The 17931-nt window shown below is 38.8% G+C and overlaps 1 protein-coding gene across 4 annotated transcripts in view; it reads left to right on the forward strand.

Annotated features, from left to right (window-relative positions):
• lrp1bb (low density lipoprotein receptor-related protein 1Bb) overlaps positions 1 to 17931 on the forward strand; it is a 280141-nt gene that overhangs the window by 225386 nt on the left and 36824 nt on the right. For all 4 annotated transcript variants that reach the window (XM_075480193.1, XM_075480195.1, XM_075480196.1 and 1 more), the window contains exons 54-66: positions 775 to 915; positions 1171 to 1358; positions 2702 to 2885; positions 2975 to 3060; positions 5994 to 6116; positions 10017 to 10198; positions 11696 to 11895; positions 12234 to 12422; positions 12570 to 12718; positions 12992 to 13085; positions 13236 to 13352; positions 14185 to 14304; positions 15102 to 15221. In XM_075480193.1, coding sequence (XP_075336308.1) covers positions 775 to 915; positions 1171 to 1358; positions 2702 to 2885; positions 2975 to 3060; positions 5994 to 6116; positions 10017 to 10198; positions 11696 to 11895; positions 12234 to 12422; positions 12570 to 12718; positions 12992 to 13085; positions 13236 to 13352; positions 14185 to 14304; positions 15102 to 15221 — 1893 coding nt within the window. The remainder of the gene's footprint in view (positions 1 to 774; positions 916 to 1170; positions 1359 to 2701; positions 2886 to 2974; positions 3061 to 5993; positions 6117 to 10016; positions 10199 to 11695; positions 11896 to 12233; positions 12423 to 12569; positions 12719 to 12991; positions 13086 to 13235; positions 13353 to 14184; positions 14305 to 15101; positions 15222 to 17931) is intronic.

Consider the following 17931-nt stretch of genomic DNA (forward strand, 5'->3'; position numbering starts at 1 on the left):
AAGTGAAATAGTAACATTAACAATGAACCCGACAATCTGCCTCTGAATGGCCACATTTCGAAGCTGTTTACTTATTGCTGGTAACAAACACTTTCTGGAACCATATTTTCTTATTACAACTTAATTTAGGCGCGTTAAAAGAGAACAATGAACTTGGTGAGCACTGTTTGATATGGTTACAGCATCCTTAGGACCAATTGTCAATACAAAATGATGAAATACAATATAACTATGTAGAATTAATGCAGGATTAGTTCCATAGATTATTTTCTACGAATAAATACTAATCAAATTAACCTTTTTTTAAAAGCTTGTGAAGATCAAATCCTCCAATGTTTGAAACAGTTTTATTCTCGATCCATCCAAAGAGATTGTATGCATTTGATTGGATATTTGTTGACATTTTGACCCCTGTGTTTTATTTGTGCATTTAGTATTTGCTTTGTTTCAGTTAAAGAGACATCTCTGTTGCAGCTTTGATTTATGTTGGCTGGCAGATAAAAACATGTGTATTTACACTTGAAATATTGGCCAGTGCACTGGTGAATACCATCATACCTCCAGATGGCTTGAATTGTTGTTCAGCATAATTCTATCACACTATAACAGTGACTCATTATGATATCAACAACCTTCATGAAAATCTTGCCTGTGTAGCTGCTTTACATAATTAATACTTAATTCTGCCAAAGTTCTGGCTTATATAACGCTAAAGTCACAAAGAAGCCCAAGTTTGACTTGATGAAAGTGGCTCTCTTTTTTTTCTTTCTTCAGTCTATCGCTCCTGTGGATCTGAGGAATTTCGCTGTGGGGACGGCCGCTGCCTTCTCAGCTCTCAGTGGGAGTGCGACAGCTACGCAGACTGTCCCGATCACTCTGACGAACTGCCTCTGAACCTTAAATGTCTTGCTGCAGGTAAGACTACTGTTTGGCTCGCAGCTGGAATCTCTTCATAAGTGTCACCAGCTGCACTGATGGCCAGGGAAAGTGGTGGGTTCATATGTGGGAAACATAAAGGTGTCGCAACCAGGAGAGATTTCCTGAAAAGAATTAATGTGTCCAGCTCTGTCAAAAACAGAAGAAGAAATTGTCAGGTCAAAAACACTGCCGAGCTTTGTTGAGGAGCCCCAGGGCGTTGTGCCAGTGACAGTCATTTTTTGCTCTTTTCAGGAAGCTTGTGCAATGGCTCTTTCTTCATGTGCTCCAATGGGCGCTGCATATCTGAAGGGAATCTGTGTGATGGAAAGGATGATTGTGGAGACCGGTCAGATGAGAGGAACTGCAATGTGAACGAATGCTTGAACCGCAGAGTCAGTGGATGCACACAGGATTGCCAGGATCTCACTGTAGGCTACAAGGTAAGTCTCAGTTTCCCAATCATAATCCATATGTCCAGCTAAAGCAAAATAAAGTTACAGTAGAAGTGCACATAGTAAGATATCTACTGGATATTGAGATAAGTTACAGCTATACTATGTCCTACATTTGACAGTTTGACATGCATTACAATATCCAAGTATATCACCAGAGTGATTTTAATTAAAAGACTGTGCTGACCTGCAGCTCTAACCGCCAGCAGTTTTTCCATTTCAACAGCAGGTAAAATGTTGAGCTCATATCAGTTGTAGTGTGGACATGAATGATTAATGACTGATAATAAATCAAGCCTTACTTTGCACATCATTAAACAGATAAAGATGGGTGGGAGGGTATATACATGTAGTCTCTTACTTTTTAACCTTGAAAGCTGGAAGAGGTGTTTTTAAGGATAAGCCAGCTACTGTCTGAGCTCCATCACTGTGTTGTGCCTTTATGCTGTTTCTGGCAATGGTGGCATTTAGTTGAATCCAGGTCAAGACCACAACTACTTGAGTGTTTCAGTGGCCATCGCTGTTGCCAGAATGTGGTATTTTTAAGCTTTTATCCTTGGACTTTCCTCTTATACTTCTCCACAAGATGGTGTTTAGTGTATGAGAAAAAGCACAGAAAACTGCTCTTCCTTGTGAGGACAGGGGCAGATGTGGACAGAGAGCACATCAGTGCAGTGCCTCAGCTCATCCATTTGTGGCCTGCACAGGAAGATCAGCAGAAAGGCCCTCAAGGTTATAACTTTGGATAAGAAAGGGATTTGCAGTCTTGCAGGACAGTTGATACAAGCACTCTGGATTATTTGTCCGAGGGAGTTGGTCGCTGAAGTTCAATTGAATTTTGGGACGGAGGAACAAAATATATGTACTATGTGGATTTGATTTCATCACATATGCTGGCTGCCCGGCTTTGGTGCTTTCTCTGTTAAAGTAAAGCACCAAGTAAAACTTGCAGTTTAACAACCCCAGTGACTTACAGAGTTTAAACAAGTGGCAAGAATGAATCTTTTGAAAAACTATCTATAAATGCCTTACATTGGCATTTGAAAATACACAGCTCAACAATAACGTAGCATGAGGGATAGCAGCCATTCAAGGAGGAGTTTAACAACGAGTAACAAAAAGATCAGCTGTGTAAATATATAAAGGACATGACAGACAACAACATTATGATAATGAGCCTGATGGGCATCTAAAAGGCCAGGAAAGGCCAAGCACTGGGAGAAACATTATACATCTGGGTAAAATTCATTTGTACTGTGAGTTTGCCACCAACGATCAAAGCTGTCATTTTCTTCTGTGTGTTTTTCCTTGTGTTCCTTTTTTATGAACAGTGCAAATGTTGGCCTGGTTTCCACCTGAAAGATGATGGGAAGACTTGTGTGGATATTGATGAATGCTCCACTACCCTTCCCTGTAGCCAGCGCTGTATCAACACCTATGGGTCCTACAGATGCCTGTGTGTGGATGGTTACGAAGCCATGGATCGAAGCCCTAACACATGCAAAGCTTTGTCGGGTCAGCTGGATTTTTTTTTTCCCCTCGCAACCAGCAGAATTTAAGCTCACAACTGTACATCCTCTAATGCTCCATCTCCATCATTTCAGCTGAGGAGCCATTTCTCATTATGGCGGACCACCATGAGATTCGCAAACTAAGTGTAGATGGTTCCAATTACACCATCTTGAAACAGGTAAGCGATACCTGCACCATTACTACTAGTCTGTAATAGAATACTCTACCTTGAGTTAAGATTAGTGTACACCTTACTGATACTGATTTTAATGCTTTTTTTTTTGTAAAGCTGAAATAGTTGGACAGTTCTAACAATAAATCTCAACAATATTTTTAAATCCCCTCCATAAGGAAAACAAGAAAACAAACGGACACATCGAAGATGCTGAGCTGAAACAAAAAAGCCTCTAACAGCTTGTGAACATTGACCTAACACAAGCAATATAAATGAAATAAGTGAAAAAATAGCAAAGTGAAGTTTTGAATAAACATTTAAATTCCTGATGCATCAACTAAAGTAAGAATATATTCAGTTGTTCTTTTGCAAATCACATAAATTAATAATTAAAAAAAGTTTCAATTTTATTCCTGGTTGCATGTGCCATAAATAGTGCGACAGGAGTGGCAATATACAGCAGCAACTCTGATCAAGAAGTTTTTCTCAGTAAAAGAAACATTGATTTTTCAGCACTGGTTTTGATGCCGTGCTTCTTGAGAGATTTTGTGGGTAATTCTGGCATTTTTTAATAAAATCTGTTTGGACGAGTTGTTCACACATGTAAAGCTGTTGAATGAGCTTTGCAAGTCCAAGTAATACCTGGAGTAAGACCCTAAATCCAGAGGAGTTAAAGAGGAGATCCTGAGGATATTTAAGGCAGGAGAAAAATAAAGAGAAAAGAGGAGGAGGTTTAAAGGCTCTGACATCAGCTCAATTTTTGCCAAGGTATGAACACAACTCCCTAATGCATTCATGGATTCCCAACACTTTGCTAGGGTGCCTTTTTTAAAAATATTTCTTTATAATCAAAACATTTTTTGTGTACTTTCTACACAATAATTTGTCTATCAACAGTAAATTTGTTTGGGCTTACTATCCAATTACTGTGCAAAAAGATCAGTGTTGAGTGGAATATAATCCTGAACCTCAATGAGTTATTTCCAAAAGCAATTTTTGTGACTAAACCTGAAAATGGTGCACACAAAGATATTTCTTCTCACTTGCCTTTAGACCGCGTCAAGCAAATATTTTGCCTTTTGTCATGCAACCACGGTATATTTCAATAATTTTACGCTTGTTTTATTTGGTGGTGTTTTATTGTTTTTTAAGTTCCTATTTATTACTGATTAAGTGAGAGAACAAAGAGAAGAGTTGGGAATTCTGCACATTAAGGATTCCATGAAAAGCTATTTCATTAGTCTTGTTAATAAAAATCTGTTTTTCATGAAAGGTTGGAAGCTGTTACTATGGAAACTGTCCTTAAAAGTTGTCTTTTGGTTAGTATCTGCAACCAAAACAGTGAGCTGACAAGCCAACTGCGGTCACATCACCGTGTCTTGTGTAAGAAGAAAAGGAAAAAGTTGAATATGCATCAAGAAATTAGTAGCATATTGATAGTGCCCAAAGTTTTATCTGCTGTACTATTTTTAGGTCACTTTCCATATTCTGTTTTTTCAGACTCTTTTCCAAGCCCTTGATCCATTTTGTAGATTATATATTAACAAGTCATCCAATCAAAACAACTTAATCCCTTTAAAGATTCACAGTAGCATCCAGTAAAATACCACCTCCACAAGCAGCATGAAGAAAGTAAAAGTCATCTTTACAACTGATCTTTCCATGTCGGAGCAAATGCCGTTCTCAAGTGTTTCCTCTAACAAGCCACAAAATCCTCACAAGGAAGCAGGAAGGGAGGTTGGGACTGTGTGTTTACATGCAACGCTTTCAATAATTTGCATGTGCAAGATAAGCGTGAAAACCAACATATGATAAATGCTTTTCCCCTTTTGACTCACCATTAGTCAATAGCATGATGACACAAAACACTTATGTGCTAGTTGGGTTTAGGCACTAACATCACTTGGTTAGGAGTAGTAATCAAATCAAAACTGCTTGGTTTGGATTAAAAAGTTACTATAATTTGGACTAAAATATATTATTTTTATAATGTCACCATCACTCTTATCTTTGTTGTTGTATATGTTTGAGTTGTTTTTGGGAGGAGGGCACTCATCTTTATTGTCTACAGGAGGAAAAAAAAAAGAAAATATGTCCCTTTTGTAGAGGTGCTGATGAAAGAGTCATGCAGGTTTCATCTCTGTCGCTGATGTTTGGAGTTCAAAAAGATACCCCAGGACATGTTGGTGCCTGTCTGTGAGGGTGTTGATGATCTGATGAAGACGTCTCATTTTGCACCGTCGGATTATCTGACATGTTTTCTCAGCACCCACAGTGTGAGACAGCAGGGTGGGGGTGCCTGTTTGGTGTGCGGCACTGTCTGACGGACAGTGGGGTCCTGTGAGCATGACGCTGAGGGAAAGTACTTTGCTCTTCTGCTTTGATAGGACTTCAACTTGCTCTTCACTCACTCCTGTAATGGCTTGTGCTGCAGAAAGCCTTGAAACCTTGGGGAAAACCACCCAAATCAATTGTGCCTGTACAGCAAGGATCACTTCACACAAAGAAATTCTATAGAAGTTGAGCTGTTTTTTTTTTTTTTTTCCATATTTTTTCTGTTTTGTTTGTTGACGAAACCCAAACTCATTAATTACTGTTGTGTTTGGGTATTATATGTTTAAATAAACTCCACAGACCTCCAAAGAGTATTACAATAAAACTTTATTAACTATGTGTCATGAATACACTGTAAAGAGTAAATTAACAGTCTGGGCAATATGTCTGTTTTATCGACCCACGTTTTATTTCACTTTAAGGGATAATAGTGCGTGGAATTTAATCATCAAATTTATAATCAGTTAAATTTTGCATACTTTTGGTGGCAGTGAGAGTGACAAATGAGTATTTTCACCTTCTAACAGGTAACTCTACTTGACTAATTTCTACTCGATTAAACATATGTTTCTATGTACTTGTGCTCTCACTTTAATTCTCAGGGCCTCTACAACATCATCCATCTAGACTTTGACTACAAGAAGGAATTTATCTATTGGGTGGACTCAAGCAGGCCGAGTGGACGAAAGATCAACAGAATGCGCCTCAATGGGAGTGACCTGAAGGTACTAAAGAATTGAGCTGCTGTGACCATGTGCCATATGGTGCCTTGTGGCAATTTACAGAGGATTTAATAGCTTTGCTTTACTCACTCCCACTTTAACTTGCACTTCCTTTACTGAGCTCTGTCTCGATTCCATAGAATAGTCAGCCACTGCTTTTCTATGTTGAAGATGACTCATTTTAACCCCAGGTATGTTGACTAAGTGGCTCATTATTAGTGCTCAGCCGCTGACAGCTACATTTCATCCCTTTTGTGAAGGATTGGGATTTTTTTTTTCTTTTCAGTTCTGTCAGAATCCACTGAGCTACTTGTGTAACAGTGTGGTATGTGTGTTTATGAATGTAACCAATGGATTTCGGATAAGTGATGACGTGCTTCATGACACAAATCTGTTCTCTGGTGTAATGGCCAGTTTTGTCAAGGTCATGGGATTGGAGCCCAGCCATAGGGGATACTGGGACATCAGCATAACACCTGCTGGGCCCCCATGCCACATCTCATTAGTATTGCTGTGTGGGGCATTAGACATATTCAGCTCAATTACGTCTGCAGTCTCTGCTAGAGACACTGCCACAGCTTTGCAAGAGGACAAACTTAAACACAGTTTCATGAGCCTCTCACATCAGGTTAATTAAAAGAGTCACTGATATCCACTGTCATTCCCACAGGTTTGCTGCATGAGGAGGAAAAGATTGAAGAGAAGGGATTTTCTTTCAACACAGATAATCTGATCATTTGACTGATTTGAGTTGTTTGATAAAAATGTAGTTACATTTTTTAACGTCTTTCTTTTTATTTCTGAAACTGTAGGCTTACTGCACTCCTTGTTGAAATTTTGCTGTTGCCCTTCTTCGTATGTGATGAATTCTGCCACAGCAGCCATTTTTCATTTGATGGAAGATATCCCCAGTACATAATCAATTTTACCTTCAATAATCTAAATGCATTTTTCCTGTGTCCATCATTAGTCTCTATTGTTGACGAAATCACTCTCACTGATTGCTGTCTTTACAAGACACAAGCACATCTTGCTATACATGGAAACATTTTGGATTAATACAACGATGATAGACAAAATGCAGCTGTAGCATAGGCAAACCATATGAAAATTGCATTGCTTTTACTTTTAATGTCTGGAAATAATAAGACTGTGTCTGCCCAAGGTGAAGCAACATTCACCGCACAGTTAAAACATACTCTGGATTTTTCACATTTTCTTTATGGAAAAGCTATTTGACACTTTTGACGTGTGTGTATATGTATCTATATAGATATATATAGATATATCTATATATATACAATATGTTTGTATAGAGTATGTTATATAAATTATGTTTCCACATAACTTTATGCTCCTTAATGACAGACTACAAGGCTGTTGAAATATTGAAAAATAAAGTATGTTTCTGAAACATCCTGCCTCTGCCTTCCAGCTGGCACAATTATTATTCTGAGTTAATGCATTCAGAGCCTCGAAAATAGACTACAATATGGGATAGTTTTATTAGAATTCCTTAGGATGTCCTAGATTTTGTTTCCAACAGTTAAGCACCGTCACTTAATTTTAACCAGATTCTATATTCCTTGTCAAAGAACAAAATCACAACTTTGACTCTTTTACCAGATTTCTAATTGTTTTAAGTGGGCCTTTAGTATTTGAAATTATGTAGGTGATGAAAGTTTTTTGCTGTTATTTTTTGGCAAATGATTGACAAAACAGTTTTTCCCTTCTATCTCCTCACAATAAAAACTCTTTGGGAGTGCAGGATAGAATATGCTTACACTCAGTGGGCACTGGTGCAATGCTGGTGATCATGTTTGCATGAAATTGCATCTGCATGTTGTTCCTTGTCAGATCACCCATTGTGCATGCAAATGCAAAGGGTTAATCTGGTAGCTTTGTGCCAGCCACAACTATAGCAGTGTGGATGATTTTCAGCTATAGATTGTAATTTAAAAGTCATTAGACAAAGCTACTTGACCTTTTAAAAGAAGTTTAAAACTAATATGCTTTTCTTCACACCAGACTAGTCAACTCATACACATGGGACCTATGTGAAATCATTTGGCTCTGAGCAGGTAACACGAGGATTCCCAGCTCCAGTATTGGAGTAATGTAATTTCAAAAAGAGAAATAGTGTTACATTTCCCACAAAGTTGACACTGTGATAGTAGAAAAATATCAAATGATAAGACTTTAATAATATCCTGGAGAGGAGAAAATATCTAGTGTGATGCACATCCTGATATTTCACTGTCAATGTTTTAAAAAAAAATCTTTTGAAACTAGTTTTGCCTGCTCCTTTCCATCTAACCTGATTGAGTATTTTCTATGCAAATCTGCATTAAAATACCATCCCAGTTGCTGGTCTGTAGCTGTAGGCCATAAATGATCACCCGTCAGTTTTCTGAACAACCTTTGTGCCACACAGTAAGATGTATGTATGGACATTACCATGGCAACAAACAAAGGCATGATCTCCAAAGCAAATCATTCCTTTTCACTAAAAGCAAGTCCATTTCATTTCAGGATGTTAAGATGGAGTTTAAGGTTGTGTGGAGGAAAAAATACTTTTTTGTTTGGGTTATTAAAGTGACTAGTCGTTTTATTTATTAATTTTTTATTTCTGTGAATTGAAGTAATTTGATCATGCTGTCCCTCATACTTTAGCTAAAATGCATTTTATTTCTTTACATGCATTAATAAAATATATAGATGATTTCAAAGATGATTAGTTAAGCTTTTACATTAGGAAGTGACTAGGTGTTCCTAGATGCTAAAGTACTGTGTCACTGTATGGGAAAGGGATACTCCAGCTCCAGGGGCAAAAAGTTAATAAGACCATAAGGAGGCAAGACAGCTTAGAGGATGCTTGTGATTGGGAGATGCAGGTAGATTTAGGAAATAAACTTGTTGTTCCCCACGAAATAGCCTCTACAAATTTAAGGCCTGATATAGTCTTGTGGTCGAGGAGTAGAATGAGTGTCTGTTTCATAGAGCTGACTGTTCCTTGGGAGGAATTAGTAGCAGAAGTATGAAAGGAAAAAGCTTAGGTATGTAGAGGTGGGGGCAGAAGCAGAGCAACGAGGACGGAAAGACAGGATATGTCCAGTGGAAGTAGGATGTCGAGGATTTGTGGCAATTTGTGGATTTGTTGTCTCATTGTTGAGGGAGTTGGGTGTAAGGAAAATACTGAAGGCAGTGTCAGATGAGGCAGTAAAGTCCATACAGTGGATTTGGATTAGAAGAAGCAATAGTAGCTGGGGGCCCAGCAGGGGGAGCACTTAGGGTAAACAGACTCTTGGAAGAAGCAAGGAAGAAATCCATGTATTTACGTGGGGGGTGTGGCCCATGTGAGCCTTTTGAAACCAGGAGGCCATTTTAGGTGAGTTGGCCTGTATGGCCTTGTTTTGCTGGCATTTTTAGTGATTGTAGGACTGTTTAGGTGAGTTTGTCTGCTGAATCTGCTAGTGTGTCTTGTCATGCCCGAACCAGGGTTTGTATCCCCACCCCGCTGTGACTGGTGTGCATTTGGTGAGAGGCTGGGGTAGCTTGCGGTTGTGGAAAAAAAATATGGTTATTGTAGTGTGAGGAGCAGTGTTGGCTGGCATTAGGGTACTGACTCTGGGACGCCAATGATCCCTGTCTAACCTCCTGGAGGTGTCGTGGGCCCAACTAGACAAAACAGTGATGAAAAGAGGTTCCCACCTGATGACCCCAATGATATGTTGGTCAGCATTGCTCACTGATCTATTTAGGAATTATAGAGAATTATACACTGAGTCTGGTCCATTGTATTTCTTTAGCACAAGTTTCTTGTGTTTAACTTGAATGTCGATGATTTCAAAGATGTGCAATAAACAAACACTGGATTTCACTTCTCCCTCTCTGTCCTAATAGATAGTACACAGGACAGCGGTGCCCAGCGCATTAGCAGTGGATTGGATAGGGAAGAATCTGTACTGGTGTGATGCAGAAAGGAAAACGCTTGAAGTGTCCAAAGCCAATGGCCTCTACCCCACCATCCTGATCAGTTCTGGCCTTAAGAACCCCACAGATCTAGCTCTTGATCCCCAGACAGGGTGAGTATAGTTTCTTTACTGTCAAGCTCACCATACTGTACCACTGTACTGTTTTCTTGAGAAGCATTGATTTACCTGCATTGTGATAGTTTGTTTCAAATCTGAAAATTGTCAGGTACAGCACACGTTCAAGGAATTTAATTATGTGCTAAACAATTTTATTCATGTTTTCCTGGATATGAGGAACTCTACATTTGTGGAACAGTTGGGAAACTGTTGTGGCTGTAAAATAGCTAGTAGGTGTTAGCTAGCTACCAAAAAGACAGGTGTTGGTAAGGTTTTAAACATTGCCTCAGTCTATTTCAAATGAGCTTTAGCCCAGAGAAGACCCCAGCATTTCTGGATCATGTTCACGCATGGCTTCTCCTTTGTATGATTGAGCTTTAACCTGCATTTGTGGATGGCACAATGAGCTGTGTTCACAGGCAGAGATTTCTGGATTTGTGCCTGAGCCCATACAGTGATTTCCAGGACATAATCATATCTGTTTTACAGTGTCACCTGAGGGCCCTAAGATCACATGCATCCTGTATTTTTGGCTGGGTCCCTTGCACACAGAGTTATATTGTGATATTATGATTTGATATTATGCACTGTACATGATAGACTATTCTTCAAAAATTTTACATCGAGGAACATTATTTTGAAATTGTTTGAAAGATTGCCAAACTCTGCCTATCTTTACTTCAGAGATACTCTGCTTCTCTAGGGTGCTCATTTTATATCCAGCCATGTTACTGACCTGATGCCAGTTAACCTAACATGTTCTCCAGGCGTTTTATTTTTTTTAGTACCCCTTACTTTTCCAGCCATTTCTTGCCCCTGTTCCAACTTTTTTGAGGCCCATCACATTCAAGACGTGTTATATTTAGTGCCAACATTGATGCATTTTCTGTGTGCACCCTTGTGGACGTGCTCGCAGGTTTATCTGGTGCATTTAGAAGATGTACAGAACAGAAGCATGCTCGAAATTTCACCAAACAAAGAACTAAGTCCTTCATAGAATCCTTGACATTAGAACAGTCCTTTGATGAAATTTGATGACGTGGCCTTTTAGAACTTAGCTGATAAGTCTCCCTTCTGACTTTGAGAAGCACCAATTGTCTACAATCCAATATTCTCTTCTCCTGTCCTATCTTAATTCTACCTCTGCTTGTTTGTATAATCACATCTTTCATTTTACTCTTTCTGGACCCTATTCTTGTGTCTTCTCATATTGTTCCTTTTTAATTAACTTTGCTATTTTTTTCTTTTAAATTCTAACTTTGTTCCTTTTACATCCTATATATTATATATTGCCTTGTTTTTGGAAATTCCCACACACATAAACATTGGCAATGGCGACCTTTCCAGGGTGTACCCTCGCCCAACGACAGCTGGCATAGGCTCCAGCCCCCCTGTAACCCCGAGTTGGATTAAGCGGGTATAAAAAATGGATGGATAAACATCGGCTGCCGTAATGCATGATTTTCAGGATTCTCCAATATTTCCGACTAGGTATGTGTTCTGGGTAGACTGCTGTGAACCTCCTCACATTGGGCGGATAGGCATGGATGGCCGAGGGCAAATGGTTATCATTGACACAGAGATCTATAGCCCCACTGCTCTCACTATTGACTATACCAACAAGAGGCTCTACTGGGCGGACGACAACCACATCCTATTCGCCAACATGGATGGCACCCAAAGGCGCAAAGGTGAGATGAAACTGTGTTTCAAAATCTAGTATTACGGCTCAGTGAAACAGAATTTGCCATGATATTATATCACTTACTATGGCCATGACAGTACAATTGCTGATATTTATGTTGAATATTAGATGAACATGGTAATATCGGTGTATCATATTAAAGAAATATCACTAAATCATTAGTTAATCTTATGAATTGAACTGTTAATGAATTTTCAAATGGTGTTTATCTTTTTGAAATTTTCTGATGTAATGCTCCTGTTACACAATTAGTTGCGCTCTGGTTACCAAAGTGAACAATACAGAATTTAGTTTAAGCCAGCATGGTCATTTGTCCTTTTCCAGTGTCCTATGATCACATCCAAGGAGTAATGGCACTGACTTTGTTCGAGGACTTTGTGTATTGGACGGATGGGAAGTCCAAATCCCTGCGACGAGCTCACAAGACTACTGGCGCTCAAGGCGTTGAGCTCCTCAACTCCTGGCAGGCCATCAAATCCATCAAGGTTTACCACTCACTGCGCCAGCCTGAAGGTATGAAGTCCATCTGGTGCTCATAATCGCTTTGGCCTTTCATGCCAACCAGTGGTTTTGAGCATCCTTTTTCTTCTCCTTTTAAGAAAGAACTGTTTTTTATCATACAGTTTAAATTCGGTCATGTATTTCTATCCTTCTGTGCAGTTCCCAAGCACCAGTGCCAGATTGCAAATGGTGGATGCAGCCATTTATGTCTTCTTTCCCCGGGTGGGGAACACAAATGTGCCTGCCCCACAAATTTTTACTTGGCCGCTGACAATAAAACCTGCCTCTCCAACTGCACCTCCAGTCAGGTCAGCCTCAATAATCTTCCATCCCACTTTTACACTTACTGTGTAGAACGTCATGTTGTTTGCTTGTCTATTCGGATCAGTGAAGTGCCCCTGAAAGCAAACTGCTTTGCTCACTTATTTGTAGGATTTTCCTTTTCTAACATGTACTGAAAGGCATAGGAAATGTTTCTGTATTATTGATTTCAGCTTTGGCTTTGATGAGGGTTGAAGACGAAATAGACTGTCGAACATTTATGTTGACTAAACCTTTTTCTTTTCTTTTTTCCAATGTAGTTTCGTTGTGGGACGGATGAGTGTATTCCTTTCTGGTGGAAGTGTGACACGGTTGATGATTGTGGGGATGGTTCAGACGAGCCTCCTGATTGCCGTGAGTGCTCTGTTATTTCAAAGTTGGCTTTGAAGTAGTTACAAACCATAACGAGTCAAAATTAATTTTTTCTGTTTCTCTTGCATGTTTGTGAGTGTTTTTACCTTTTTTTACCTAATTGCTCAAGGTATAATTCTTCCTTCTGAACAGCGGAATTCAAATGTCAGCCTGGACGTTTTCAGTGTGGAACCGGCCTTTGTGCTCTTCCCCCCTTCATCTGTGATGGAGAAAACGACTGTGGTGACAACACAGATGAAGCTAACTGTGGTAAGGAGACGAAGGCTGTTTCCTATTCTTATTCTTATTTTTTGTCAGAAGTCTGCTTTATGATTAATCCATGATTATTAGTGGATCTTTGTGATTTTTCATTAATAGCATCTGCACAAAATTTGTCATCAACATGGATTTTTCTTATTATTATTTCTTGGAAGAAAAGCCTATAAGACATCAGGTGTTCCAACACAGTCTCACTCCAGAATTTGTAATAGCTAGTGAGTGTAAAACGCAAATTGTAGCAGTTTCACAATAAGGCTTAAACACTGAAACTGTCATGCATAATAAAAAAAAACATCCAAGCGTTACATGCACCTGTTTTCTTTTATGCAAATTGGATAAGATGAAACTGTCACAAATGTGATTCTGCACAATCATTGTATGTTCAAATACTCCTATATGTAGATAGGAAGGTTGTTTTAAACTGCAGTCATGCCAAAGAACCCAAGTCCAAGCTACATCCAACCCATTATTGTTCAAGGACTTCTCATTTTTCTACTTTGCTGTCAGTCATGGTTGGTTAGGGTTGACAATACAAAATATATGGCATATTAAGGCTAAAATAAAGATAAATCCATGGTTACATGTTGTCGTGATGATCGGGAATGCTGCCTGGTACAAAACAACAGGCACTTTATATTGTGACACTACTGAATTTTGGACTTGTGGATAAACATACAGTATGTACTAAATGTTTTCTTTTGAGACCTAGAAGTGTATTCATTATAGTGAATAAAGATATTTCCATAACCCAATGTTTGCTTTATGGGGCAATTTTATTTATTTTGTATTAAAATGATCCACTTCTGCCTATTTTCTTTTTTAGAGACATACATCTGTCTCTCGGGCCAGTTCAAGTGCACCAGGAAACAAAAATGTATCCCTCTTAACCTGCGCTGCAATGGTCAGGACGACTGTGGCGACGGAGAGGATGAGACAGACTGCCGTAAGGCTCAGCATTATTACTTTTACACTCATTATCTTGAGTTGCTTTTACAGAGCTCTTAGACTGGGAAGACTTTAATCAGGAAAGAAGAGATGAAACAATTATTTCATGTCTGTATTGTAAAAATGAAATCTAGCAGATTCAGACAAATAACCTTGATTAAGCTTTTTTCAAGCAAATCATTCATGTCGGTGCTTGGGCATCATGTGAGACACCATTAACATTACATTGTCGTCATAAAAGTATTAAAGAGATTACCCCTGTTATGGCTTGTTCCTGAGAAAAGGGATTAGATATTGAGTCACACAGAGAATAAGAACAGGTTTTCTCTGCAATGATGTAACTCTTCAGAATATCACACCCCATTCAAATCTTTCAGACTGCTGCATTTGTCTTTTATATGATTGCAGAAAGGTTGAGAGTGGGGCGAAGAGAATCCGGGCGAGTCAATAGGAGAAAGAGAGACTTTAATTAAAGCCAAGCTAATTACTGCAGCTCTGCTTAGACTTCCTGCATGATTGAATGTGGTTTTAAATGCACCTTTGTAATGAACACTACACCAGTGAAATTGAAATGCTATTTGAAACAATGTTGAGTTTTATAACTAGAACCTCCTGCTACCTTGGTATAACACTGATAATGAGGGTATAGCAGGTGTTTAGGGGATGTTGTTGGCTTCTGTTTCACTATAGCTGTATATGATTAATCAGGTTTTTAGAAAGATGAATATTTCTTCCACAATAATCAAACATGTTGCCTCCCTCCTCTCCTTACACTCCTATTCTCTCTGAATATAGCTGAAAGCACCTGCTCCCCAGACCAGTTCCAGTGTAAGGCCTCCATGCACTGCATCTCCAAGCTGTGGGTTTGTGACGAGGACCCAGACTGTGCAGATGGATCTGACGAGGCTAATTGTGGTGAGTAACTGGAACCCACTTAACCAGAAATCACACCCATGCAGTAATCTGCAGTTGAAGCAAGATGATTCAGATGTATTCCAAGGTAATTTTACACATAGACTCACTCTAGTGTGACTCAGGGTGACTCAGTTCCTCCCGCTTGTTTTCACAGCCTCACTCATGGCTGAGTGAAAATGTCATGATGGGCAGCTATCAGAGGCATTTTTAGCGTGAGTTTAGCATTATTTGAATAGTCTTTCACTCAAAAAAAACTGGGGCAGGTAACAAAGCCCTTTGAGACAGATTTAATTTGCTTGATGTTATTGTGTAAAACAGGACAAATACAACCTTTTTTATTTATAAGATAATACATTTCTATAAAGAATGGGCAACCTTTCAGCTGTTCTTAGCGTATATCTTACCCAGGCTACAATGTTTTTTATTTTTCTCCTCTGTTTTGTCAATAAATCTTTCACTCAGACCTTATAAAAACAATGAATTTAATTTAGCTTTTGATTTGATTTGGAGGTCTGAATAAAACACTGAAGTGCTGAAGTTACAAAATAAACACAATGATGGGAAATTGAGCTCCTGTCAAGCTACTATGAGAAATCGTTAGAGTGATTATATTTCCATCTTTTACAACTCTTCACCAGTCTGGTATGCTTATAAAATACCAAGTAAATATGAGCTTTCCAAAGTTGCTATTAGCACTGACAGGGGAAAATATATTCTAACCTTTTTGCCCTCGAGCTAGTACAACGAGCAGCATTATCTGTACTCTGACAGTTTGGAGGTGATTTCCTGCCCTTGAAATTTGTTCTGTGTATGTGTGTTGTTTTCGTGCCAAGCACAGAGGTGCAAGCAGATGCAGTTGTGTGTGTGAGGTTCCTCAGAGGGAAGAAGCATCAAGGAGGGAAATGTACCTTAAACTTTGAGCTGAGAGGCCCTATATACATGAACTGAGTATTTTTTGATAACCACAGACTTTTCTATGCTCTTTTGTGATTCGATTTTTTTGCTTTGTTTTTCTGTGGTGAAGATTTTCTCCGAGTCTAATTGTAATGTCAAGGTGTGGACAGGAAAACTGGACATGACCATTAGACGTCAGGCCTCATGACGTCCGATTGTGCACTCTTACTCCTTGGTCCGATGTCCAAGGAGATAGACGAGATAATTGAATAATACACATTTGAGTGTTTATGTTATTACTCATTGTCAGATGCACACTGGTGCATATTTAGGCACGCCACATTGAAAAACTATTTTCGTAGTTATCTTATAGTCTAATAAATTTACAGATCATATTTTAAACTTTTTTTCCGCTTACAATGTTCTTCTGTTAAATTATTTGATCAAATGTAAAACCTGATATTTTCTTTCTGGAGCATCTTTTCAGGCCGGGTCATGCCAGATTAAACCACCTTGACACTGTCCAGAATCCCACAAAAGTTTTCTATACAGTGAGAGAACAAATATTAGCTGTTCGAAAAAAAGAAATTTCACCAGTCACGACCATTTACAGTGTTCGTGTTGACTCATTTTAGGATGCTTTTAATTTATCAGTGTTAAAACAACCAAACACTCTTGGACCAAGTACTAAAAGTTCTGATGCTGGTTTATAAAGCTCTGAATGGTCTAGGACCAAAACACATCAGTGACCTCCTGACCCAGCATGAACCTTCCAGACCCTTCAGGTCATCTGGATCCAGTCTTTTATCAGTTCCCAGCTGCATTCAGCTTCTATGCTCCACATGTCTGGAACAAACTCCCAGAAAGCCTCAGATCAGCTGAAACACTCAGTGTATTTAAGTCCAGGTTGAAGACACACCTATTTTCAGCTGCATTTGAATGAAGCTCCAAATCTGAAGCTTGAGTTTCAAAACTTTTATCTGATTTGATCTATTGTTCTTATTTCTTTCTTTTTTGTTTAAATTTTCTACTGTTTTAATGTATCTGCAAAGCAATTGTGCTATACAAATAAACGTGCCTTGCCTCGCCTTGCCTATAGTTCCGGTAAGGAAAATTATATCTGAACATATCATGTTTCAATGTGGACTTTTTGAGCCTGTAAACTTGCTAATTTAGCAGTGAGCAGAGAATTGCTCAGTTACATTTTTTCTTCATGAATTCACTTGAGAATACCCTTTAGCATTACCAAATGCAAAACTATCATCTGCCACGAGTCAACTGATTAACATAATCTCAGCAAAAGAGAGAAAGAGACAGTCTTGCTTTATAGCTGTTTTATTTTTTGCTCAAATTACTTGACCAATTCTCACACACTTTAGCTTGTAATCTTGATAATGACCTCTTACTTAAATGGAAAATATTTCTCTTTGTCATATCTCTAAAATACTGTTAGTGACTGAGCTTCTCTCTAATGAATTGCTGCTTTGTGTGACCGTGTTCTACATTCAGTTTTCCTCCTTGATTTTCTCCTCCTGCTGTCATGTTGGAAAGAGATCCAGGCAAAAGCTGCCACCCTTCACTTCTGACACATCTTTTCCCTAACGAATAACAACGTTACCTTGGCCATTATCCCTCATGATGTATGCATGGAAAGGACTTTTTAAAAGAATGCTCAGTTTGACTTTGAGAAGGTATTCTAAGGGAGCACTACCGCTGTAGAGATAAAATCAAAGCGTTTATTGAAAAACATACTAGGGTAATTAGAATAATTATCACTGGCTGTTAACGTTTAAAAGTAGAATGTATTTTTCAGATT

This window comes from Odontesthes bonariensis, chromosome 12 (genome assembly GCF_027942865.1).
Source record: "Odontesthes bonariensis isolate fOdoBon6 chromosome 12, fOdoBon6.hap1, whole genome shotgun sequence".
NCBI classification, from domain to species: domain Eukaryota; kingdom Metazoa; phylum Chordata; class Actinopteri; order Atheriniformes; family Atherinopsidae; genus Odontesthes; species Odontesthes bonariensis.